General features: G+C 35.4%; 2 protein-coding genes across 3 annotated transcripts; both read left to right on the top strand.

Moving 5' to 3' along the window:
• The first annotated feature begins 1,470 nt into the window (after positions 1–1,470).
• LOC114245509 (uncharacterized) lies at positions 1,471–6,340 on the top strand. Of its 2 annotated transcripts, none has more exons than XM_028177694.2 (10): positions 1,471–1,609; positions 1,830–1,904; positions 2,101–2,174; positions 2,425–2,692; positions 3,401–3,572; positions 3,791–3,971; positions 4,189–4,245; positions 4,395–4,524; positions 4,610–5,254; positions 5,605–6,340. In XM_028177694.2, exons 2-10 carry the CDS (start codon positions 1,852–1,854, stop codon positions 6,065–6,067), a joined length of 2,043 nt encoding a protein of 680 aa, XP_028033495.2. In that variant the 5' UTR covers positions 1,471–1,609; positions 1,830–1,851; the 3' UTR covers positions 6,068–6,340. The 2 variants fall into 2 exon arrangements, with proteins under 2 accessions (XP_028033495.2, XP_089588884.1); XM_089732758.1 differs by having other exon boundaries at positions 1,480–1,524.
• Positions 6,341–15,772: 9,432 nt separating this feature from the next.
• On the top strand, positions 15,773–26,650 carry LOC114245478 (protein obstructor-E). The gene is made up of 5 exons (XM_028177656.2): positions 15,773–15,931; positions 21,479–21,673; positions 25,036–25,239; positions 26,123–26,336; positions 26,519–26,650. The coding sequence occupies exons 1-5, from the start codon at positions 15,889–15,891 to the stop codon at positions 26,574–26,576; spliced, it is 714 nt and encodes a 237-aa protein (XP_028033457.1). The 5' UTR covers positions 15,773–15,888; the 3' UTR covers positions 26,577–26,650.
• Positions 26,651–27,409: the final 759 nt, after the last annotated feature.

Here is a 27,409-nt window from a genome sequence, read left to right as displayed (position 1 = left end):
AGTTTAAAGAAAGTTTAATACTTTAAAAAAATACCTATCAATTAAAAATATTTATGTACTGTTTCCAGGGACGTGCCATTATTGCCTGCGTGTACCACTTTCTTCAAGAAGAGTATAATTTTATGAAAGCGAACAATATGGATGATAGTGATTTGAGTCCTTTGACTAATAATAAATAAAACGTACCGCTAAAGCTACAGCGATAATTTTTTTTTGACCACACCTAAAAAGTAAATAAAAAAATACTTAAAATATTAAAATTAGTGTAATCCATAAAATAAACTAATGAATTTTTGTTTGCTAACCATACGTTCTCTTACGCCTACATTGACCCGTATACAAATTGGTCACTCATCAACTAAGGGCGGCGCGCACTCGTACTTTGCAACAACTATACTAATGGGACATTTTCAATCTATTTACCAAAAAGTTCACTTATATAACACAATATGAATTAAAATTATGATGTCCATATTGTGGCAATAATTATGTTACCCGAAACAAACATTATGCATAAACTAATAAAATGTTCTGCGAATAAAGTTAAATATATTAGAGATAAAAAGCAAACAGCATAACAATAATCATTGTAAATCTTAATGTAACTACAATTTACTATAAAAGCACTTACAAATTGTGAATCCAAAAACAATAAGGCTAAGTGACAAATATTCATTGATCATATAATTTTTAACTTGTTGATATCACGATCGAATATGAACAAGTTATTGAAGCTTTATAAAATTGGTAATTACTGGTAGTTATGTGTTCTGTGATCCTGCATGGATAGGTTTATAATTTTTATATTGCATAGTTTTTATTTTTTTTTATTGCTTAGATGGATGGACGAGCTCACAGCCCACCTGGTGTTAAGTAGTTACTGGAGCCCATAGACATCTACAACGTAGATGCGCCACCCACCTCGAGATATAAGTTCTAAGATCTCAATATAGTTACAACGGCTGTCCCACCCTTAGAACCGAAACGCATTACTGCTTCACGGTAGAAATAGGCAGGGTGGTGGTACCTACTCGTGCGGACAAGATGCCCTACCACCATTAACACCTCTAATTACGCAAATTATAATTTTGTGGGTTTGATTTTTATAATATGATGTTATTCCTTCACCGTGGAAGTCAATCGTGAACATTTGAAATTGTACGTATTTCATTAGAAAAGTTTGATACACACCTGAGAGATTCAAGCACCGGTGCATCGTTACACACGAATCACGAATGCACCGGACGTCTTACCCTTTAGGCCACGACGACTACAGAGTAGGTACTAATATATTGCTTATTTCCGCTGTGAAGCAATAATGCGTTCTGGTTTGCAAAGGGCTACCGTTGTACTGTAAAAACTGAAAATTGATATTGGATCATTAATATTCTCTCGACCGCTAAAAGATCCTCCACTAGATCACACTTAATATCCGAGAGGCGTCTCCAACACTAGACACTGAGACTAATACTATTAATTGGCAGAAAAAAAACCCATAGACAATACACTAACAAATAGCAAAAGGTGAAAACTTACTAATGTCGAAAAGTCGAAATTAGACAATAAAAATTTGTTTGTTTTCAAGTGCATAGCAAATTTTCAATTGAGAGTATGAAACATTTGTATATTATATAAATTAAAGAAATGAAAGTGTCATGCGAAATGGATTCGCCTTATCTTGTTTTGAGCACACTTCAATTCTAACAAACAGTCAAATCTAAATCCAAACACCTTAGATACAGATTGGAATCATCAGCAGTTTCATAGCATAGCTCATTATTACTAGGTACTTTACTATCGAATTAACTAGGAACATTTCTTATTTTCAGGACGCGTCTAAATAAATTCCAGATGGAAGTGAATGAACTTAATAGTTGTGATGTGCAGGAGAACGCGGAAATGAGGTTAGCTAATAGAAAAGACAGTGTAGTTGAATCATATCATTTGCGCCAACGCTCATGCGTTTTTATGTTTATAATGAAACAAGAAAACATTACTAAATTAGAAAAAGTTTATTTCATTCTACTTCCGATTTCCTGTCAAGCTCATCAACAAAATGGACAAACAATTCGCGTTTTAAATTAATTTTATTGATTTCAGTGATGCTCAATCAGACGATGTCGAACCGTATATATTAGTCAAAGATGAATCAAACAATATTACAATCTTTAAAGGTAATAAATAAACTTAGCCATTGCTAACTGTTATTGCAAAATTAGGTGAAGAAAACATTTTAACCTTAAATTATATTTACCCTATGGCACCAAATGGCACTTAAAACTGAGCGATTATCTCTAAATTTTTATAAATAAACAAAGTATATTGCTTTAAAAATTTAGATTTGCTGTTGTAATTAATTTAAATGTTTTTGCTTAATCATACATTTTATGGGATAGTAATTAATTGTTGTAATTTTATTTCCAGGAAATTCACAAATCTTTCTTCCTCAATTAAACCACTGCACAGAACACTCTGATCTCTTTTTATTAGAAGACGATACCCTCGTTAAACCTGGAGATAAATTTGCCACACATGATGATTTTGTGCAGTACATTAATGAAAATGCTAAAAGATGGTGTTTCTATTACAAATGTGTTGACTCGAGGAAGGCTACAGAACAAGAATCATATTTATATACATGCATTTACCTAAAAAATAAAGAAAAATATGTTAAAAAGGGTATCAGAAAAAGGTAATAATCAAAAATTTGTAAATAACTCTATTAAGGAACTACTGGTGGTAGGCCATATTATAAGCATGCACTGGTAGATATCACAGTCCTGCCTATTCCTTCCTTAAAGGACTGTTCAGTTTGGAGGGTTATACCACACAACTGAAACTGGCCTCCTATCTCAAGCAGAGTCGTAACATCTATGTAAATTGAAAATTTAAGTTACAATAATTCTGTGTTGTTTATTAACACATTCACCAGTAATCCAAGGACTAAAATAAGCATGTTGAGTAATCTTTTTTGTACTTTTATTAGTTAACCCTAAGTAGAACTCATATTGGCAAAAACAAACCTTTACTTAAAGGTAGTTTTCCAATTACAGAGCATAATGCGACTCAGTGACGCACAATGCCGAATTATGCTGAAGCTTAGTTGAGCATTATGCCGCATAATGCTCTCTTGTGCTGTAATTGTAAAACGGCCAAAATATGTCACCTAGTACACATAAATAATGGCTAATCATTACTGAATAACAACAAACCCTTGAAACTCAAAGCTTTGTGATAATTTTGAAAATAATTCAATTTAAAATGATCATAGTACATAAACCTGCAAGTGATTTAATTGTACCATAAACACCTGCATTTGATTTTATAGTACCATAAACACCTGCCTTTGGTTCTTAACAATAATAAAAAAGTCCATTTCAATTCACATTTATTTTTCTAGGACCAATAATTTAAAGACTGACTGTCCGTGCAAGATAAAACTGAGAAGATTACCCAATGAGGATGAATTGACGGTGGTGTTTGTTTGCAATCATCATGACCATCCTCTTTCTGAAGAGGAGTTCTTTAAATTGCAACACGGCAGACGTTTGCCGCCATTCGTAAGAGAAGAGGTGAGAGTGAGAACACACAAAAAAATAATTTGGATTAATTTTAAACAATCACAAGTTTATATTTTCTATGTACTAGTTTTGAAGACTTGTTGCATTTCTGGTACTGTTTTATTGAGTAACCAAATAAAGAAGATGACTTTGAACTTTTCAATCAATTTGTAACATTTTTCAGTGTTTTTAGCATTAGTACTGTAATTTGATCCACACTTCTATTCCAGATAATGGACATGTTAGCTTTAAAAGTGAGTCATGCAAAAATCAGGAAATATGTTCACATGGAGACTGGGTTTAAAATGAGTCATTCATTTTTCTACACATTGGAAAGGAACATGAAAACAAGAAATATTAAAAGAGACATACCACTCACGAGGTTCAATGAATTGTCTGAAAAAATTAAATGTAAGAAAGTTGCTATCTAAAATAATCTCAGAGCCCATAAATAGACTTCACCTAAAATACTACGAATATATTTTATTTTAAAATAATTTCTCTATTTTCTGTTCTTGTTTCTAAAATCTTAAGGGGATCAGATACTTCATTTATGTGTTGTTTAGAAGTGCTTAATTAAATTAATTGAATTAAAATTGTACTACACAATTGCTTACTCAAATTTCAGTGGTTGATGCAACATATGATGATGATGAAGACTATACCAGCAAAAAACTAGAAAATAGTAAGTATTGAAAACACTAATGAAGATAAATTATAATAAGAGGGGGTAGAAAATAGATTTAAAAAAACATAGGTTCTAATAATTTAGTAATGCACATATTGTCTTAGTGAGTGTAAATATCTAAAAATAATTACAAATAATTCTTATAGGCTTAAAGAATCGTAAAAGAATAAATTTTGATGATAGTCCTGACTATTTTCTAAGTGAAGATGATCTTCAGGAATCGTTTAGATGCAGTGGCGACGAAAGCATTTGGAATGATGAATATGAACAAAAAAGGTATTTAAAATTAGTTTCTCAGATATTTATACATAACTGTACCGTTAAAATTATATATACAGAAACTTCTAATTGATTTTTTTAGATCTCCAAAAAAACAAAAAAGTAAAAGAATTCGAACCCAGAAGTACAACATGAGTAATAATGATCACGGAACAGTCGAAGACTCTATAACAGAAAGCAGTATAGACGAGAACTATATTGCTTATGAAACTGTTGTCGCAGACGAGGAAACCAATGTTGACAGTAAAAAAAACACCAAAAGCGTCAAAGAATCAAACGATTTAGTTACAGAAATAATAGGCAATGATGACAACGCTTACGTGATAAGTGAATATGTCGAAGATGGAGAATCTATAACTTACATCTATAGCAACCAAACGATTGATCCTGAAAATGGTACGATCGGCTGTATAGACAGCGAGGGCAACGTTGTATACAAAAATAATAGTGCTGACGGTACCACAGAATTGATCGATTACAATAGTACAGAAGTTATAGAATATTTAGAAGATGTAGAAGGTATCAGTGAAAACGATCCTAAACCTGGAACATCCAGTGCTCAAGCACAGGAAAATGGAGCGAACACGCCGAATTCACAGGTCCTGCCTGTATTCGACGTGTATATGAAAGACGGTAACGTTACCGGTTTCGTTTTAAATGATGACGCCATACACAAATTGAGAAATGACGCCAGTGATAAAGCTGTACAAACAGAAGACAATATCAGGTAAAACATGTTATAGTACTGGTACTGTACAGTAAAAGTTCTTTATTCGTATTTACACTATTCGCGGGTTAAAAGAATGCGACCCAATTCCTATATTCGCGGCTAAAGATTTATTTTTTCGCGGATCTAATCGGTACATTAGTACATAGACACTGATAAAAAGGATTCCTATATGTAGATAGATATCCAACCGAATATCCTTTGTAAACGCTCTTTTCCATATTCACGGTTTCTGTATTCGGGGCCTATTTATGAAACATAATTATACCCCGCAAATAAAGAGCTTTTACTGTTTCATATACCTTAACAGAGTTTTTCCATAATGAATCTAACGATTTTCTTGTTTCCAGTGAACCTAATTTAAAAAATATGCCAGAGTTTCGCAAATCGGACGCGATCACAGAAAAAGTAGGCGACACAATACTGAGGCACGAGTACATACACAAATACAACATCGATAAATACATGTTGCAGCCCTATTTCCCGAAATATATCGAGATGCTCTCGAAGGAACTCCGATTGAACGTTTTGCAAATGTTCACGAACATTTACTTGGAGAAGGCAATGTTCAAAATGACGACTACACAGAAAGGGAAAGAGGGGAATACGAAGATATTTTATTTAACGAATACTCCTCGTACTGGAAGGAGGTCAGGCGATGTAGTCCCCAACGGAGAAGAGTCTGGGCGACTTTTAGTCGACGTCCTGTTGCTCAGAGAGAAAGTAAGGGAGTTGAAGAGGAAAAACCAAGAGCTGGTAATCATCAACAAACAGTTGGAAGAGTTGACGCACGCAAATCAATATAACAGTTGAAATTGATTTCGTTGTTGTGGAATTGTTACGATGAGTAGATGATAATATTAGTATTTTTTTAGATTAACTATGCTTCAACAGATTTTTTTTTTTAAACAAATTAGAAATATTACATCTCTATGTTCGTTCTTAAAAAGGCCAAAAAAATATATACGAAACCACGCCAGTTGGGTCTTTATTTGTAAATATTGTAATTACGATAATTGATGTTAATAAATAAGCATTTCTTTTAACTTGTAAGGATTGTAAAATATAGTTATTTAGATTTTTTAATTTTTTTTAATGAACTTCCCTTTTTTTCTTTTAAATAACTAACACAAATAAAGCAGAAATAAAGCAGATTAGAAACAATTAAAATCTTCAATAAAAAATCTCTGTCTATCTGGTAATTAATGATTATTGAAGGTCAAAGACACCGCAACGTTAATACCAGAGCCCAGTGTGCTTAGTCCGAGTTTTTAACGTTCTCGATAGCGTAAAAGTTAACTCAAAATTGTATGCAGTTGGAATAGCGCCCCTAGCGGCAAACGTTCCAACTCCGTACAAATTTGAGTTAACGCTTACGTTATCGAGAACGTTAAAAAACTCGCACTAAGCATACGCCATATTATATTGTATTAGCGATTGTCCAAACTTCAATCGGAGGGAATTGAATCAATGTAAAAATATGAGTTGTATGGTTTTGGTGTGTATTCGCAATATCTGTCTGGGTTAGAGGAATTGCTATTGGCCCAGATGTCATTTCATATTCACTAGAACGGGTGGACAAACTCGTCGACTACAGTTACCCGAGCACCCCTGAGGGCCACCCACTTACTCTTACCAGCTTAAAGGTAAGCTGCTTCTGCCGTTCAACCGTTTCTGATTGCACAGGAAGGACAGAAAGTTTTATACAAGTGCTTTATTATTCTTCGACGCGGAACAAATGATAATTTCCAGGCAGAAATAAGCATGATTTCGACACAGCTTAAAAGCACCACCAGTAATGAGATAGGTAGTAAATTAAGAGTATGGTTCTTTGCTTTCTTAGTACGAGCATACAGAATTCGTCGCCTATAAGATATTGAAAATAAAAAAAAATTATAGTATAGGCTGGTGGACGAGATCACTGCCCACCTAATGTTAAGTGGGTACCGGAGCCAATAGCCATCTACAATGTAAATGCCGCCACCTACTTTGAGATACGAGTTCTAAAGTCTCAGCATAGTACAATGACTACCCCAACCTTCAAATCGAAAGCCATTATTGCTTCACGGCAGAAATAGGCAGGGTGGTGGTACCTACCCGTGCGGACTCACAGTAGGTCCTACCTCCAGTAATTACGCAAATTATAATTTTGCGGGTTTGTTTGTTATTACACGATGTTATTCCTTCACCGTGGAAGTTAATCGTGAACATTTGTTAAGTACGTGTTTCATTAGAAAAATTGAAGTCTAATTTGTGTTGTACAACTGCAGCTCCTAATATTAAAATACGGTTGTTTAATTGCTTCATAGCAATAAGAAGCAAAGTGGTTTTACGGCAGCATTCTGGTAAAATACTTTGAGAGTATTCCGGCCCGTTTTCCATTGAGACTATTTAATTTTGTCTTAAAAGACGACCTCTATGAGAATAGACAAAAACACGATTACCAAAACGGGACATAACCTACATCATTACGAAACACGATGGAGTTTAAACGATTACAAATCTATTATTATTTGAATATACCTGCACTGAATGAACTAGGTTATCAACATAATTAGACTGTAACAGTCTGATGATAATATTAAGTCTGTTGGCTGTTGTCAAACAGGGGTGAAAGTATCACAGCATTGTTTGAAAGCTATTGTTCCGAGCTCAATAGGTAGGTATGTCGTGTAAACCAGTTTCGATCATGTTTTGATAGTGACGAAATTATTTATACCTACTAACATGATGCTAGGTAAATCCACTATTACTTTCTCAGTTATATCATGGGGCTGAATCATAGAACAGTATAATATAGAATTGTGTTGTTCTTTTTAAAATTCCTATCTTGAAAACTTGAAAGCCATTTTCGCACAAAAAACATTTTTTTAATTCAAATGTCGTGTACTCCTCCTCGCATGGTTCTCTTCGATGGTGAGGATCGTAATATCCATGTAACTATTATCTGTTGAAGATAATCCACTAGCAAACCCAATCTCCAGCAGCGCGGACAGTCTCCGCGTCCTTGGACGGACCTTGACCAGACCACGGAACTCATTTCTTGTTAAAGCTGTCATCTTTTACCTCCAAATATTTCTGATAATATGTTCGAAGTATTGAAGAATCCTAAGGATACAGACGTATTGAGACGCGAGGCGACAGAGTATTGACGTATTTGTTCGGTGTGCTTTCCAGGAGATATGGGACAGAGTCTGCATCCAATATAATACAAAAACTTTAAATTAGATCGGATTGAATCGTAGTATTTTTTACAATTGTCGGTTTTAATAATAGTCATAATGTAACGAATGATGGTATTTTTAAAAATTATATTTTATTCTTTTCTGTATGGATTTAACATAATACTTAATATTTCAGGTGGCTTATAGGAAACGATTACACACAATGTTTTCATTGTGCGAGTATTCTTTGTATAATTATTGTATAGTATTAAAAAAATATTATTAGTATCTGGATTTTGCAAAATTTCTTTTACTAGTCCATAGATGTCGCTGCAAGATTTTAAGGTTTAAAGCCCGCATTTACCTAAGTCTTGTAGAGAAGAAATAGCTTAAACGCAACCTTCGTCATTGTCATTAACAATGAAATACATAAGTATGCTATAAAGCATACCTATTAGATTAGTACTTTAAGAGACATCGTTTACTTTAACAGACAGCACCAGAATATATTATATTATTATTACACATATGTTACCTTCTTGCTGATAGAAACACTCAAAAAAAATTCGTTTGTTTCTAAGCTGCATACTAAAAACCAGTGTGTCAAAATTAAACAAAAAGGCAGATAAAATACTGCCCGATTTACATACGCTGTATTCGTAATAATGATCAGTAAGATAGTTTAAATAAACGATAGTTAGGAAACTGTACGCAAAATTAAAATTTAAAAGCGTATCTTATTTTTTATACAACTCTGAATACATAGTCCTAAGAAATAGTATAATTGAAATGTCCTTCATTCTATTATACCGAGAGGAAGGAAGAATCAACTGAAAGTTAAAGGTCACATTTGACGGTGTCCTGGCAATTACAACATTCTCCGTAGATAGGCATTCGAAGTTCGTTGCAGTCAGAATCGAGGTCGCAAACTTCGACTCGCTCGACACTCGTTGGTATCGACACTTCATGAAAGTAAGATTATGTGAAGAACTATTATGTGCACGCATATGATAAGTTCAACACGGGGTTGCTGTGTTTTTAGATTCTCGGAATTCATGAGGATTTATTAGATTGATTTCGCGATACACTAAACCACTATACTAGATAAGGTGAGGGGTTTTCTTTCAGGCCAGCGGATTATGATTCTTTTCCTTAATTATTCATTGGTATCTTAAAAGGCTATTCCATCTGAGAGAATTTGCTAACACTAGTCCTAGCTAGAGCTGTACAAAATCTATCACCGGATCGGAATCGCGACCCACTGACAAAATTCATCCGATTCGGCGAGAAACTCGGTGACACTCAAGACAGAATTCTAAATTGTGTTTTCATTGTTCTAAAAGTTATTTTTAACAAACGAGAGACTACTAGACGGATTACGGTTGTAATTTTTCTATATAACTAATAAAGTACCTAGACGTTTTAGCAGTCAATTCCAAGGAGTATCCCTGCAACCTTCCGAGAGTATCGGGATACTTGGGGTCGACATTTCGAGCGATGTCCAGTTTCGGAGTCATTTGGAAGGCAAAGCCAAGTTGGCGTCCAAAATGCTGGGAGTCCTCAACAGAGCGAAGCGGTACTTCACGCCTGGACAAAGACTTTTGCTTTATAAAGCACAAGTCCGGCCTCGCGTGGAGTACTGCTCCCATCTCTGGGCCGGGGCTCCCAAATACCAGCTTCTTCCATTTGACTCCATACAGAGGAGGGCCGTTCGGATTGTCGATAATCCCATTCTCTCGGATCGTTTGGAGCCTCTGGGTCTGCGGAGGGACTTCGGTTCCCTCTGTATTTTGTACCGTATGTTCCATGGGGAGTGCTCTGAGGAATTGTTCGAGATGATACCAGCATCTCGTTTTTACCATCGCACCGCCCGCCACCGGAGTAGAGTTCATCCATACTACCTGGAGCCACTGCGGTCATCCACAGTGCGTTTCCAGAGATCTTTTTTGCCATGTACCATCCGGCTATGGAATGAGCTCCCCTCCACGGTGTTTCCCGAGCGCTATGACATGTCCTTCTTCAAACGAGGCTTATGGAGAGTATTAAGCGGTAGGCAGCGGCTTGGCTCTGCCCCTGGCATTGCTGAAGTCCATGGGCGACGGTAACCACTCACCATCAGGTGGGCCGTATGCCCGTCTGCCTACAAAGGCAATAAAAAAAAAAAAAAAAAAAAAAAAGTCAAGTAGTAGACTATGCCCTAGATTTTTTTAATTATCTATAGATCGATATTAAATCTGGTCCCTTATTCTATTTCCCATCCCCATAGATATTCCAGATAGAGATATCCAGAAAAAATATATAGTACTACCTCTTCTTCTTTTTCGTCTCCTTCTTCATTACCGAAGGTCGTATTCTTGAAACTTGACCATGGCCTGTGTCGTGAGCTGTTTCCACCTCGTCCGGTCCTCGACTTCTCGTAGGGCGGTTGCGACTGACAGCCCAGTTAGGGTGTTTATTTGGTCACACCAGCGGTTAAGTGATTGGCCACGGGGTCTCTTTTCTTCCACCCTACCCGTCACAATCACTTCGCGTAAGCTATCCGGCTGTCGGCGGGCAATATGACCGAAGTAGCTCAGGATACTCTGGTAGCATATTATTGAGAGCCTGACTCGGATGCGAAGCTGATCTAGAATAGGCTTATATGTCTTAGAACTACCTACTTAAACAAAATATTAGAAATATATAAGCTCCAGATTTTTCAGTTTCGTACTTCTCGCATCTCTGTAACAACGAGTAGGCGAAACGTTTGATAATCACATTCAGCATACGCATGATGTAACATCGCACCTTTTTACAACGTCAAATATCTTTTGACCTATGAATAGCGATGCTGTTCAATAGATCACGGGTCAAAGTAAATTTGCAGTGCATGATAAAGTTAGGCAAATAATTTTATAACTTCCGGCTTCATACGCTGCAGCCGTCTATTTGGCAATTCGCCACAGTAGAGACATTTAAAACGTATGAAAGTTGTACAAAAGATACGGATTGAACGGCAAGTGGGTACTTAGAGTTACGTTCACGGAATTGGTAATAATAATTCTGAATTAATTTTATGTTTGACGTAATTTTTACCTGTGCTCTAAAATTAATGGTCGAAAACAACACGTTTTTTTGCTATAAGCTTTTATTAGCAATTAAGCAATGATTAACAAAATAATGAATTGTGATTATCTGAAAGACTGTAAGGTAACTATGTGCGTATATAGATGTTAAGGCCTATATGAGTTCACTCTATACGGTACCACCAGCCCAAATTTGCTGTAAAGCAGTCTTGAGTCCTGTGGCGTAGAGCATGACCTCAAAGTTATCGGTGTCAAGTACTGGAAGGAGAAAGCCTTGCACATAGTAGTCTGGAGAGACATGCTGGACCAGGCTAAGCCCCACCCTGGGCTGTAAGGCCTAAGATGATAATGAGTCTTGAGTCCTGGCTGGATAGTAGACCCACCGATACACAATACAATAGATAATCTATAGGCTCCGGAAGCCATTTAGCACCGGATCATTCTATTATTGACAGATTAATTACAATCTCTCGGTAATTCCTGTATCCAGAGTATTTTGTTAGTTAGCAACAAACATTCTAATTGCTCTATCTGACAAAATTTGAAATTACGCGGCGCGACTACTAAGTGACAACATTGATTTTATTAAATTGGAAGAAAATTAAAATGCAAGGCGCATGAGCTAGCCCGAAATACCGTTAGTTGAAACAGAGCAATAGTCCAAAAGTATCATTAGTTCAGGTCGAAGGTTTGATTTGAATAATAAAATTTCGAACTGGATAATGAACTAAATAAAAAGTTTAAAGTGGAATTTATATTTTCATCAGTATGGACACTATTTATTAGGCACTTACAGTAAACTTGATGTATCATTCACAATTAAAAACACTACAAATACCTCTATGTGACAATTATGTAATATGCGCATACATTATTTATATAGCGATAAGTTTTAACAAAAGTAACTTTATATTCTTAGTTACGAAAGTTACTGTGCATCTTTCCAAATCTGAGATGAATGAAGCTTCATTGATTGTGAGATCATTTCGAATAAAAAGCATAAACAAGGGTTGATATAATTGTAATTAGCGACTTAACATAATGAGTAAGCTGTAATTTTTGCACAAAATCAAACATTTCTATTTATTTCATTTCAAGTTAACTAAATAAAACTTTAAATTTTTAGTTTAGATTTTTTTATTTTAGTGCATAAAATGGAAAGTGAAAATTAGTAGGTTTTATTGAAAATTTCTACAGACAGTAAACATTATCTTAGACTACCTTATTTTTCTAAAATTACTTGCGGGTTTAGATTTGAAGTAGAACAGTCTATAGACAAGTGGTATTTTGACATCGTATAGACGTTATCAGTATTCAAGTTACTGTATCGATGGGATCCGGTAGCCATTTAAATTCAGGTGAACCTTGTATCGCCAGCGAATTAAGAGCAAAAAGGTACTAATGTAATTTATTGTGATAGGGACGTAGGATTGGTAATAACGGAACGTATGAAAAGAGCGTGGAAGATGTGTGAAAGAGTGCTAAGATGTGAGTGAGAGAAAATGGTAAAGCGAAAATCATAAAATAAAAAAGCAAGATCTCTAGGACGATTGATTCGGCAATGTGTAAAATAGGTGTCAATTAATTTATAGTTATAATAACAGGAGTGTTTTGGTATAAGCACAATAAAGCTACAATCCAGTGAATCAGATTTATTTCATGCGCCTCGTTTCCAATTCTACACGGATGAAATTAATAAATTCAGCTATTGATTTTAGGATATCAAAATTGAGAATTAAGGTGATGCGATTTTACTGAGATGTTTACAAACTTTAACGATTGCGTTCAAAGATCAGGTATTTTTGACCCAGCAACATTCAAATCAAGTTGGCATCAAATGTTTGGAAATCGTACATGTTGCGAAATGTAGACTTTAAAAATTTAACTAAGAATACTATTTTCGAGATGTTACAATATAGCCTGCATAATTAGTGAACAAATATATTCTGATCGGTTCTTGTAGTAATTCTGAGAGATTATTTAGATATTTTTTTACTTAAAAGCTCGCTACGCACATCTCTAGCCACGATCACAACGGCGAATACACAAAATACTGAACAATGGGCTTCAGATGGCTTGTATGTTCCATGGGGAGTGCTCTGAGGAATTCTTTGAGATGATACCATCATCTCGTTTTCTGCCCGCCATCGGAGTAGAGTTCAACCATATTACCTGGAGCCACTGCGTTCATCCACAGTGCGCCTCCAGAGATCTTTTTTGCCACGTACATCCGAATTGGAATGAGCTTCCCTTCCACGGTGTTTCTCGAGCGCTATGGCATGCCTTTCTTGAAACAAGGCTTCTGGAGATAACTTAATGGTAGGCGGCGGCTTGGGTCTGTCCCTGACATTATTGACGTCTTGCTTACAGGTGAGAGACCCTCTTGTGAGTCCGCACGGGTAGGTACCACCACCCTGCCTATTTCTGCCGCAAAGTAGTAATGCGTTTCAGTTTGAAGGGTGGGGCAGCCGTTGTAACTATACTTGAGACCTTAGAACTGATACCTTAAGGTGGGTGGCGCATTTTCATTGTAGATGTCTATGGGCTCCAGTAACCACTTAACACCAGGTGGACTGTGAGCTCGTCCCCCCATCTAAGCAATAACAAAAAAAAGTCCATGGACGGACAATAAAAAAAGGCAAGCCGACGGCAAACTAATTTAACATGGATCCCATTTAGACACCGAATTTCCACGCAGTTTGATAGATAATGAAAGCTGATCGCGCAGTTTACCACCACGAACTTCAAACCTTTCATGATCTCACTTCTTTTCTTTCTCTCTTCATTCCAAGAAATGTGACCGTGAATCTCTAGTACTTCATTGCTGTATTTTTCCTTCCTTTCTTCTTTATTCCTAGGCCCTATCTCAGTACCATTAGAATTAACATGATTTACACTTCGAAGTGAAGTCTAAATGTGCTTGCTACAGTATCAACATTACTTTTTTAGCGTAAAAAAAAAAATAGATTTAAAAATTATTCAACGCTTACTATTTAAAAATATTAATACATAAACTATTAAACATATTAAACATAACAATTTTTCGAAAAGATACACTTAACTTTGTAAAACTCTTTAAGGGCAAGGGAAGCTTGTGATATTTTACTGTGGCTAGCTTACCTATATGTACTTTATAATTAGTAAGTTTTAAAGACAGTTGAGCGTTCTACATTCATTGGCTACTGGGATTTTATTATAATTCATAGATATAAGAAATATGTACATACTCTATCCACAGAGGCGTTTTTTGGGAAACGCACCTAGATCCGATTGTCCGAACAGCGAGAGCACAATGAAGTTTTTATATTCTAATTTGTATTTTATGTAGAATTAGTTCATCGCTCTCAGCTTCACTTTCGTGGCTTAACACTTTTTACCGATTTTTTTTTTATTGCTTAGATGGGTCGACGAGCTCACAGACCACCTGGTGTTAAGTGGTCACTGGAGCCCATAGACATCTACAACGTAAATGCGCCACCCACCTTTAGACATAAGTTCTAAGGTCTCAAGTATAGTTACAACGGCTGCCCCACCCATCAAACCGAAACGCATTACTGCTTCACGGCAGAAATAGGCAGGGTGGTGGTACCTACCCGCACGGACTCTCAAGAGGTCCTACCACCAGTTACGATACGATACTAACTGAAATTAAAGATAATGTTCTTTATTCTTTACCAGGGCCCAAATTACCGATTACCAAGTTACCGAATTTTTTCAACAGTAGTTCAGTCAGTGGTTTGGACGTGAAAATGTAACAGACAGACAGAGCTACTTTCGTAACAATAATGTGATTTGCTTCGGAACTTATAATATTTAACATCAAAATAACGACAAGCTTTCCGTAACATTTTATTTTAATGAAACAAATCCTAGATACTGCTCCGATATCTCTCCCATTATAAAAACTACACGAAAATTCGTTCACTAGTTTCGAATATAAATGCGAACAAACAAACATACAAAATACCGTTCAATTACTTTTCTTTGCTCTACTTTATGTTAATAGAAAATGAAACCCCTTTCTATTTTTGTTACTTTTTTTACAATGTACGGACACACTGAATCCTACAGTTTTATTTTATGTATTGATATGATTTCCTTCGCACCAAAGGCATCGCTAGACAGTTTAATTGTAACTCTTGTCAGCAACAAACAAAAAGCGTGACGAATTACTATAGCGCACTGTTAAGAGAAGATTAAAGAAACCACAGCTGAAAACAATTATTGCTGCATTAATAGAAGAATTCGAACCGTCTTTAAGTACCGGTTTGTGTACGTACGCAGAGCACGCGGCAAGAAAAGGCGCGCGCTACCACCGCAGCAGTCAGTCGAGTCGAAACCGTTGGCGCTGTCAGACTATCTAGTCATTAAAAAAAAAAGGATATTTAAAAAAAAAAAGGTCATCATGAGAGTGTTCATCGTATTGACGGCAGTCGCTGCAATTGCAAGTAAGTTCGACATTACAAATATAAGTAAAGATTTAAAAAAAAAATTTGGCAAATGGATTTTCAATACTAAAACGGAACTTTAAATGATATTTTCTGTAAAAATTATGTCACCTTGCTAATAAATACTGTTCCGTTTTGGGTGAAAAAAATTATGCACAGAACATTGTGCAAATGCAATATTTCGATTGATATAAATAAAAAAATCGTACTTGCTTTGTGTAAGGCGGTTAAAACCACCACAGCCCTGTTTTCCGATTACTAAAATATCATATTCTGTTTCGATCATGTAACAATATCCTTGATATCAAATTATATATTCAGTAAGTGATTAATAATAAGCTATTCTGTATCTACACACATAGTGACTGTCGCGTAGCGTATGCTTTAGGATTGCTACGAATAAATTCTCGTCATCTGAAAGATTTCAACGAGTAGAATCTATTTCAAAGAATTTACTACTCTGTAAAGAGACAAGACATAAAACAAAAAAAGACCTGAAAGGCAAATGCATAGATAGTAACGTATTATTCTATATATTTTATTTTTAGTTTAAAAGATAAATTTAATGTCTCTATTGAAAGTTTAAATACATTTAACCAAATTATTGAATTTGGTTAGATTTATTTAGATAGGTATTGTACCTATCTTAATTTGTAATAGTTGGTTACAAAGAAGCTTCAATAAAAGATTTTATAAAATATAATCATATTGCATGTGACATTTGCTATAAGCGTAGATGCATTTAAAAAAATTATAGAATTTTTATTTCAATTTAATTTTTTTAACTACATAATAGAGCTCGTAACATCTCAATATATCTACGTGATCACAATGACGGCAAATACGTACCAATTGTCATGATGTAATTGAGAAAGCGGTAACAGATTATGAAACATTATACAATTGGCGCTACGAATCGTTGAGTCTGCTAATTACGCGATTAATTGTTACAATCAATTGCGCTGACACGACATTAACTGTATGCAGAAATATAAAACGTTTGCATATTTCAAAATCTGGCAACACAAAGTCGCGATTGTGTTAGCTTGTCGTAAGTTTCACACAATTTCTTAAGCTAAAATAATATACACTGAAAAACTACAGGCCGCCTTTAAAATATTATCGATTATTCGAATGATTCGGGAGAAAACGAATTATTTTTTTATTCTGTGAATGCACTGCTCATAGGGCTTAGGCATTTAAAAAAAATAGAACATATTGGTAATTTGCCTTTAATGCCACATCACTAGTATTCAACATATTTATTTTCATATCCAAATTTTAAAGTAATTAATACATAAGTGAATTTTTTTGTTCCGATTTCACGCCTTAACTATTCAACCGACTGTCATGAAATTTGTCTACACGTTGTCAAAAGTACGGGTAAAAATGGATATCAAAATGGGTGCTATTTTTCATTCAGATTAAAATTTTGAAAATTCCTGAAGTATAAATGGTATTTTTTATAATATCTTAACGTGGACTAAACCGTGTCTATTTTTTTATTGCTTAAACAGAACAAGGATCTCACGGTCCATCTGGTGTTAATCAACCATCTATCAATAATGTATAAGGTAATGGTACCTGCCCGTGCATAAGCTATCCTACCACCACAAAAAGTGTTTTTCAAATCTTATGAAATTACAAAAGAATCATTATCCAATTTCGTTTTCAATCCGTCGCGTTACATGGCCAATAAATTAATTACAAAATCTTACTTACGAGAAAGTTGATTTCTCGATGTTATGTAAAAAAAAAAATTGAATGATTGCAATAACTAAAAAAAATACTTTGAAAGTCAAGCGGTTTTCACTCGCTAATAGTTCTTTTCGTAATCCGACATTGACATTCGTTTTGTAGAATTTCGGTAGACTATTTTCATTATAATATATTTTATTTTTCAACATAATTTACGCACTCATTAAAATAAACGAAATTCGGTTGCTATTATTGCAATATACTTTGTAGAATGTTGACATCGCTTGATATAGAAATTTTTACGCAAATACCCGAAGGCCGCTGGAATATTTAGTTCACATGCAAGGTTTATTATTTTTTGAGAAATTCAATTTAATTGCAATCCAAATATAATGTAGGTATACAAGGTAGTCTCTTGACTGTTATATAGGTTCCATGGGTGGCGAATAATGTAACGGTCGAAGATATACTGGTTTATAATTGTAATTGTTATAATTGTTGTTAATTGTTGGTAGAGAAATTACCATTTGAAGACAAATAATCTCAAGCAAGATGAGTGCTATGCATATAGTATAATGGTGACAATACATAGGTATTCTTATACGCGAATAGCTTTATGTCCAGTAGATCTGTATTTGTATGTAACATAACACTATATTTGAAGAATACGGATTCACTGTGGTTTTACCGGATATGTAGGCGAGCTCACGGGGGCGAGAAACTCAATAGGTTGTCTCTGCATCCTAAGAGATCGGCAAGGACGGTGACCGATTCTTGGAATGCCTAAACGCAACGAGAGTACATAGGGAGCATCCGAAATGATCTGTTTAGAGCGAAATTACTCCATTTGGCCATTTGACGGATTCGAATCAAAGCTCACCCTGTTGACATTATGTGAAGGCTTGCAGATATTGTCAACGGCTCCGAAACAATCAGTGTCAACTCGTAACCAAGCTAACTAGTAAATAATTAGTTCTGTGTTTGCATTATCCATAATATTTTATTATACGCTTACATAATTTTTTGTTGGGGAAAGCTTCTCATACTATCAAAAGACAATCTGGCGATTCACACTTATTTTCAGTGAATTGGTCGATTTTAATACTTTAGATGACAGTCACAGAAAATCGTAACCGGAACACGCCAGTTGATATGATGATTTACAGAAGTCTTGATGATTTACAGAAGTTTTGATGATTTACAGAAGCGTATTAAACTATAGTACAATTTGCTTTAACATTATTCACCGAGAACCAATGCTGTTGGCAGCCCTATATGTAACTGATAATTTATAAACTAGCAGAACTAGGGACAGCCTCTATAAAATCCAAAAATACCCTCTTGTGTCAAAGTCAGGGCTGTCATTCACGTTGTAATACTTGAGACATCGATTTCAAGTTTTAAGGTGGTACTAATATTGAGGTATGTGCACCAAAAATTGCTTGATGTTATGAGAGACGTGAGCAAGTCTGCTTATGTAAACAAAAAGACAACAAAACCGAGAAACTCTGCTTGTATAAATAGGCCCAAAGTGTGACATTTCGTACTCTACACATAACTCAAGCGTTTAAATATTTTGATTCGAGAACTGTTTTAAAAGTAAAACGTGTTTTTTTCTTTTTGTATAATTAAAAAATAAATAAATATCTATAGCCCAATAATGGTAGTTAAAAATTCAAAAATTGTCGCCATTATCAATTTCATGTAAATTAAGTTACGATTTTTAAAATATTTTAAGACAGCTGTAGACCTTACAAGCGTGCTTAATGGTTAAGTTTCATTAGTTGACACGGGCTCATCTCCGACCCCGAAGGATGCAGCGATGCAGCGGTTTCGCAAGCAGTAGCACACTTTCACTTCATTGCGTCAGAGAGCTTGTTGCGTACAATCCGTGCCGACATTGTTACTTTATTTTAATCGCACGTGCTGGCTTACGATTGCTAATCAATTGTGGTCGTGTAGTATACTGAGTTTCTCGCCGAATCTTCTCAGTGAGTCGCGTTTTCAATCCGGTAGTAGATTCTGCGAAGCACGGCTCTTGCTAAGGCCAGTGTTAACAACACTCCCGGTTTAAGCCCCGTGAGCTCACCTACACGTCAAGGAGAAGCTGAAATAGCCTCTTGAGCAGCTTATCAGCATAGGTAGGGAAAAAAAGTGGTCATGCTATATGAGATCCCCTAAGCAGGTATCTTCTTTAGTTTAAACTTCAATTCCCTTGTCGTTTTGTAATTAATTGTTAAGCTTGAAGAGAGAGATTACGCTATGCAGCTTATTATCGACATTTTTAACAATAAATACTTCCCACTTAAATTAATAATTTAAATAATGTATGTCAGATTCATCAATCTCTGTTCTTTTTTTATCATTTATAGTTGAACTAGGCATGGCCTCACGATCTCACATAACAACAGATTTATATTCATCACAGGTTTTTGATTTTTGTTAATATATTCCTATGATCGTTTAGCCTTGACACTTAAGATGATTTGAATTGCAAAAATTCCGCTATTTTGCTAAATGTCACATATATTTTATGATATTGAGTGTCATGCTAAGACATGTTTTTAAGTGCCACGCTATATTTCTGATTTAAAATCATATGTATGATATAGTAGGTATGATGATCCATATTAGATTTGAGAAAAAACATAATAATATTGTTTGTTTGAAGTAATCGAAATTATGTGATTGCTTTACTTTCTAGTTACTTCAATAAAATAAAAAATAAATACGATACTTGCTTTAAGAATAAAATGCAAGTATTGTGTTTTAAATATTTAGTTGGAAAATTTTATTTTACTTGCCCAAACCTGTAAATTGCTCAAAAAATATGGCTGGCAGAGTACTTTGTGTGTTCTACCCAAGTCGATATAACCATCCGTCTCTAGCTCATATGTTCCACTTTGAAGAACAAGATAGTTCTTTAATGCAACAAGCATCATGTTAAAAGGGCGGCTGTATTGGTGGGTATAGGCACCATTCTGCATCAACTAATCCGTGAGCTCTGCCTATTTGCATTTACGCCGATAAAAACTCTAAATTCAAATCTGTGTGGTCTGCACAAGTGTACAATATTTATTATATTTGACAGACGAAAACTTTGCGCGCTCTTAAACTATGTCAATACTCTGTGACACGTTCACACATTACGCAATGTACACACTTCATTGCGTAATGTAAAACTTGATCTCTGCCCACCGTGCAGAGCAACAGAAGCAGGGAACCGGACCGTTGAACTGTAGACGCTTTCACTGTCATAATATTCGGGTAACAGTTTTAATGTTAACTATTGGGAACAGTTTGAAAACGATTGTTCAGGATTGTTTCATTATTAAACACTTTTCTGATGGCAAAGGTTGATGGAACATTTAGCTGTTAAAATTTCTTGTAAGGTCGCATGGGTGTGTGACATCAGTCTGCGTATTTCTACTGCCAAAAAGCCATGCACTCCGGGTCGAATGATGGTACTGCCGTTTTGTAATAAAGGAGACGTCGATGTCTTATTTCAATGCGGGGGACAGTATTCACGTTGTGATGTCTCTGGAATCCGGTAACCGCTTAACGCGAATGGGTGGTGATGATGGGTGGCAATGTACCCATCAATAATTTGGTAACTGAAGTTGTGTTTAGCCTTTTTATAAAACATACCTAATGTTTTCTTGTATAGCATTTCTTTTTATTGCTTAAATGGGTAGTCGAGCTCACGGCCCACTAAATGACCCACCTCGGTACATAAGTTCTAAGGTGTCACTTTTAACAGTACGGCTTTACTTTAGTACTTCATATTTAGGGCATTAACAATTTACATTTAATTTTTGACAGTCCTCTAAATTTAAATTTTTTCCACAGGCGCCCAATTCAAGTGCCCCGCTAAAGACGGCCAGTATGAAGACGACAGGCAATGCGACAAGTTCTTCGAATGTGTCGATGGAGTCGCCACAACCAAGCTCTGCCCGGACGGTCTTGTGTTCGACCCTACTATCAGGAAGATCAACAAATGCGACCAGCCCTTCAACGTAGACTGCGGCGATAGGACTGAGCTCCGTAAGTTTTGTGTTCCAGAAATAAAGGCATGATTTACAGCAAAACAATTTTAGAGGCTTATAGGCGAGATTATCGTAAGCATCATTATCCTGCCCTTCTTCCAGTCACCTGGGGTCGGCGCAACATGTTTTCTCCTTCCATACTCTTCTATCATATAACATTTCTTCGCTCACTCCCTTCTTACCCATATCGTCTTTCACGCAATCCATCCATTTCTTCTTAGGTCTACCTCTTCCTCTATATCCTTCCACATTCATAGTTAACATTCTCTTACCAACCTCATTTTCATTTCGTCTCTACATGTCCATACCATCCCAAGCGCGCACTTTTACATATTTCTACATGTCGCTTGCGAGATTATCGTAAACTACATGTAGAAATATGTAATTATCACCTTTAGTTGGTTACATTAAAAGTTTTATTTCAAGCACCATCATCGGGTGGATAATCTATTAAATGACGAAACTGGTAACTATAGGAGCGTTTCTTTAAGTTTTTTCACATTTTCCTTATACAGGTTCTTCTTTATATAGGTATCTAGTTATAAATTTATAAAGCAGAAAGTTTCTCTAGTCTTCTCTATTCCTATTTTGACTTTAAGATACATTTTAAATTATGCCACGAAGCAAACACGTGTTCAAATTCGAAGGGGAATTAAAGGTACTATTGCAACTGTCTTAATATATATTGTTGATTCTTGTTCTTACATTACATATTTTTATACTTACATACATACTAGTATGTTTCTTGTACAATTTTCTTCAACTCTGACTCAACATAATAAATCAATGATGCAAACGCTTATATTGAAACGAATTCAATAAAAAAATGTAAAAAACTGTGTCGCATAATGGCGGTCTTTCCTGCTCAGTCCAATCACGTTGAGTTTATTCTTAGAAATATATTACTGCTGTGCCAATAAATGGAACGATTAATTTCTTAGAGGTCGCTCGCTAGTTCCTATTAAGTGAAGGTGTCTTGGGTACCTTTGACCGATTGTCAACTTTCTAGGTCGACCGGTCGGTCTAGACACGAGTGTGTGCAATCAAAAGCTCATGTTTGATGGAATATTGATTTTATTAGTAGTTTCTGTTGAACATTATCTCGAGGGTATTATATTACAATTTTTAATGTACTAGATTAATGACATTATTATGAAATTTATTATTACGTGAATAAATTTTAGTCACAGAAACAAGAATATTTGTAATATGAGTAAAATCACTGATGTAATCTTTGGTACCGTGAAATTAATGCCTGTAGATTTGTTTGTTGATTTTAAAACGAAAAAAATTGAATAAATTGAATGGTTGTAGGGCCTCTTGTGAGTCCGCACGGGTAGGTACCACCGCCCTGCTTATTCTTGCCGCGTAGTAGTAATACATTCCGGATAGAAGCATCGCGCAGCAGTGCTACTATAAAACTGAAACTCAGAACTCATTTCTTAAGGGGATGGCTCTGAATTTTGTTGTTGATGTCTATGGACTCCGATTGCCGTTTAATACCAGATAGACCGTGACGAACTCGTTCAGCCCTCTAAGATATAAAAATTAGCAAAAAATCCTATAAAAACGGTTCGATACCTATTTATTGTATTCTTTTTACAAACTAACACTAGATGATGACCGAGCTTTGTTCGGTTTTTTTTATATAACGCCATCTTGTTGTGTCTTTAAAGCGGTTTGTTGCCCTCAATTAAGAAAAATAGTATTATTATTCGCCAATAGATGTCGGGAAGAGTTGATTATTGAAAACACGAATAAAACAACATTTTCTGAAAATAAATCGTAGCTAGATCGATTTATCGCCCCCGAAATCCCATGTATACTAAATTTTATGAAAATCGTTAGAGCCGTTTCTGAGATTCAGATTATATATATATATAAATATATATATATATTAATATACAAGAATTACTCGTTTAAAGGTATAAGATTCAAATATTCCGTGGTATTCGTGGAAGCTCGGAATGCGTCGAGCGCAACTCCGTGACCTGTGTTTTAATGGAACCTTTACCAAGATTCTCATAAATTTACGTATTCAAATACATATTATACTTTACTTCAACAAAGTACTGTGTGTGCATGCAAAGAGCAACCTGTTTAAAATAATTGCATCATGAAATTAGAGAGGTAAAAATAATAACGATTTTTTTCCAACTATCAACCAAGCAAAGAAGAAAGCAAGAGAAATGAGAGAAAGAGAAAAGAGAGCAAAGAAGAAATTGTAATAAATTTTATCAACATTCAACAGTGTTTTAATCGGCACTCCACAAAATTTTAATCAATGTCCCATAACATTTTAATAAACTTTAAACCTTTTGTCTACCTAATCGCTGGAGGGGCTATTCCAGCCACGCGTGGACGTCTAGGTGAGCTCACAGGCTCAACCAGAGAGAATTTTCTAACACTAGCCCTAGATAGAGCAGCACCGCTGAATCTACCACCGGATCGCAATCGCAACCCACTGAGAAGATCCAGCGAGAATCTCAGTGAGTTGTTCCTATGGGCTAGGTTCCACGTCGACCTCTTTGTCGTCCTATTCGACGAGATCGACGAGAACGGTAACTAACATTACACAGTATACCATGATTATGGAAAAAAATCTCTTAGACGACAATCATTAATAATAGAGTTGCTTGTAATATAATGTAGTCCCCGACGGCTAATTGTCGTTTCCTGATACGCACGACCTCAGCATTGCCCAAGGTCGGGTTAACATCGAAAGTGATAAGTCAAGTTTTCAACGTATTTATACGAATAGCTTGTACTGAAAAGGCGGTTTGCATTGAGAACTTCTTTTTGTGCAATCGATTGTAGCTCCCATTCGTTTTCCGAGATGGGTTCTGCGAAGATTTGCAATATTTTGAAAGTTCACTTGGGTATTTTTGTAAAAAGAATCAAGGACATCGAAGTTTTGTGTCACAGCTGTTTATTGTGAATTTCGGGAATGCTTACGTTTTTAATATAAATGCGAACAACAAAACTGTTCAGTAAATTTTTCTTCTCTGTTTAATTTAATCTTAATAATAAAAATATTAGACTGTTCTTTCCCATATTTTGAAACAAATATGATAATATTATTACCTGAAAAAATGATTCTAAATTTTGAGGTGTCAGTAATTCCGATAGAACTTAGACTACTGGACCAATATTGTAGTAAATAAAATTTTCTTTTGTCTGTGGCCTAATTGATTTGGTGGACTCACGATCGTCTGATTTTTCTGAGTTTAAGGTTTCCAAGTATTTACGTACCTTTCGTGCTAACAAAGAAGGATGATGAACAGAATCGCGCGATATCTTCTTAAGTACGTATTCGGGATTTTATTACTATATTTAAATAGATCGTTCTCTTTTTTCCAGAGCCCCCCAAGCCCAACTCACAATGTCCCCGCCGCAATGGATTCTTTGCCCATCCCGACCCCTCTGTGTGCAACATCTTCTACAACTGCATCGAAGGTGAAGCCACCGAGGTCAAGTGTACCGCCGGCCTTCACTTCGACGAGTACTCCGGTACCTGCGTCTGGCCCGATTCCGCCGGAAGACAAGGATGTAACGAACAACAAAGTTAGTAAACCAAACAAACAGGCCTCGTGTATTCTTGTTAATGTTTAATATATGTATATAAAAATGAATTGCTGTTCGTTAGTCTCGCTAAAACTCGAGAACGGCTGGACCGATTTGGCTAATTTTGGTATTGAATTATTTGTGGAAGTCTCGAGAAGATTTAAAAGGTAGATAAATGAATGAAAAAGCTAGGAATTAAATAAAAATAACAATTTTGTTTTTCCTTTGATGTGTCCCCCGTCGGACGCATTCCTTTTGTTTGTTTTAAGTTTATTTTATACAAACGTTTAGATCTTTTACTTATCGATTGAGGCACTACGAAGTCTGCCGGGTCAGCTAGTATTTCTATAAAACGCTTTAGCAACAAGCCGACAAAAAATAGTTATAAAATATTGTATATTGTGTTATTGTATATTGTGTATTATATATTTTATTAAACGGTATTCAGCGGCATGGCTTTGCCCCTGACATTGCTGACGTCCATGAGCAACGGTAACCATTCACCATCAGGTGAGCCGTATCTCTGCCTATACGACAATTAAAAAAAAATTTGATCAATTCCATCTTTTATTCGTTGTGGAAACGGTAATTATGGAGTTATTCGAAATGGTTGTCTAATAAGGAAAGAACATTGTGGATCAATTCACCGCTGTATTTAAGGGTAGTAGTTAGGAGAATAGAAAATGAAACGTTCCAACAAGCACTCACTCCTGTAATATACAAAATTAAACGTAGAAAGCACGTCCGTTGTTTTAATATATTTATTAGCAATTGATAATCGATAATAAAATCGATTTGAATAATCGATAATAAAATCGATTTGAATAATCGATAATAAAATCGATTTGAATAATCGATAATAAAATCGATTTGATGGTTTCAGAAAAAACAAAGGATGGCTTCGAGTGCCCCAAAGAGCAGCTGGTTGATGCCCAAGGACAGATCGTCGCTCACCCCAAGTTCCCCCACCCCAACGACTGCCAACGTTTCTACGTATGCCTGAACGGTGTCGAGCCCCGTGACCTCGGCTGCCAAGTCGGAGAGGTTTACAACGAGGAGAGCCAGAAATGTGATGCGCCTGAGAACGTTCGCGGATGGTTTGTACTACAAAATATTTATGAACAAACAGTTATTATTTTATTTAGAATAAAAAATAAAAATAGCCAGTAACTTTCAATATACTTTATAAAAAACAGGATTGATTCGAAAGCATTGTTAGATAAACTGTGACTCAGATTTAGCATTATTTGATTATTTTTTTTTTTGTTTTGTTTCTCAGCGAGGACTGGTACAAGGACTCTGAGGAAGCCGCACCAGGACCCAAATCGAGATCTTAAGCCGTATAGTGATACTACATTATATTATAATTACAACTTAAGACTTATTAAGTTAATACATTAAGTTAAATAATTGTTTGCGTTTTATTTACCCTAATATTAAATGAAAATTAAACAATACTATAATATAAAACCAATAATATTTATATTTCTATTATAATATTTAAAATCACAAAATGTAGGTTTCTTTTGGTATATTAAAATAAGGTTTTGCAAAAATTGTCAACAACAGGAAATAAAATCAAAAGTGATTCATGAATGTTTCTAGCAGTGCCGTGCTCATGAGTGACACCATAATTTATCCCGAAATATACTAAGCCTTACTTCTGCACTATTGGACATACAAGATGATAATATGTTCTTCTTTAAAAAAGGTTAGCGGAAAAAAAAATTAAAAAAAAAAATTAAAAAAAGTACTCGACGGTAGCCAGCGGTCTGACTATGCCTATGGAATTGCTGACGTCCATGAACCGCTACTTTCAATAACTGTCAGATACAAAGGCATTTTAAAATGATAAGCTTACAGATACCCTTTTTATTTTTCACACATTTAAATTAAAGCCTAGTTGAGGGCTAGATAAACCTATTGCCCATATAGTGTTAAGTGGTCGCCGGAGTCCACAATAATTATAACAAGCAACCCCGACAATTTATAAATATATCATTAGTCTTACGTTGTGTTGCTATAGAGGAAGAGGAAGAGTTAGATCTAAAAATAAATGGATGGATTGCGTGAAATGCTATTTGATTGAGGAGTATGGAAAACATGTTGCGCTGACTCCAGGTGATTGGGAGACGGCAGGACAATGATGATGATGATGATTGATGGTGAT

This window comes from Bombyx mandarina, chromosome 15 (assembly GCF_030267445.1).
Source record: "Bombyx mandarina strain Sakado chromosome 15, ASM3026744v2".
Classification (NCBI taxonomy): domain Eukaryota; kingdom Metazoa; phylum Arthropoda; class Insecta; order Lepidoptera; family Bombycidae; genus Bombyx; species Bombyx mandarina.
This window is presented reverse-complemented; position numbering and strand designations above follow the sequence as displayed.

Excerpts from the sequence above, each read along its gene's own strand:
- LOC114245509 (XM_028177694.2), top strand. The coding sequence starts at position 1,852 with ATGGAAGTGAATGAACTTAATAGTTGTGATGTGCAGGAGAACGCGGAA. Across the intron at positions 4,525-4,609 it reads GATGAATATGAACAAAAAAG|ATCTCCAAAAAAACAAAAAA; the intron begins GTATTTAAAATT and ends TGATTTTTTTAG. Across the intron at positions 5,255-5,604 it reads CAAACAGAAGACAATATCAG|TGAACCTAATTTAAAAAATA; the intron begins GTAAAACATGTT and ends TCTTGTTTCCAG.
- LOC114245478 (XM_028177656.2), top strand. The coding sequence starts at position 15,889 with ATGAGAGTGTTCATCGTATTGACGGCAGTCGCTGCAATTGCAA. Across the intron at positions 21,674-25,035 it reads CGGCGATAGGACTGAGCTCC|AGCCCCCCAAGCCCAACTCA; the intron begins GTAAGTTTTGTG and ends TCTTTTTTCCAG. Across the intron at positions 25,240-26,122 it reads AGGATGTAACGAACAACAAA|AAAAAACAAAGGATGGCTTC; the intron begins GTTAGTAAACCA and ends TGATGGTTTCAG.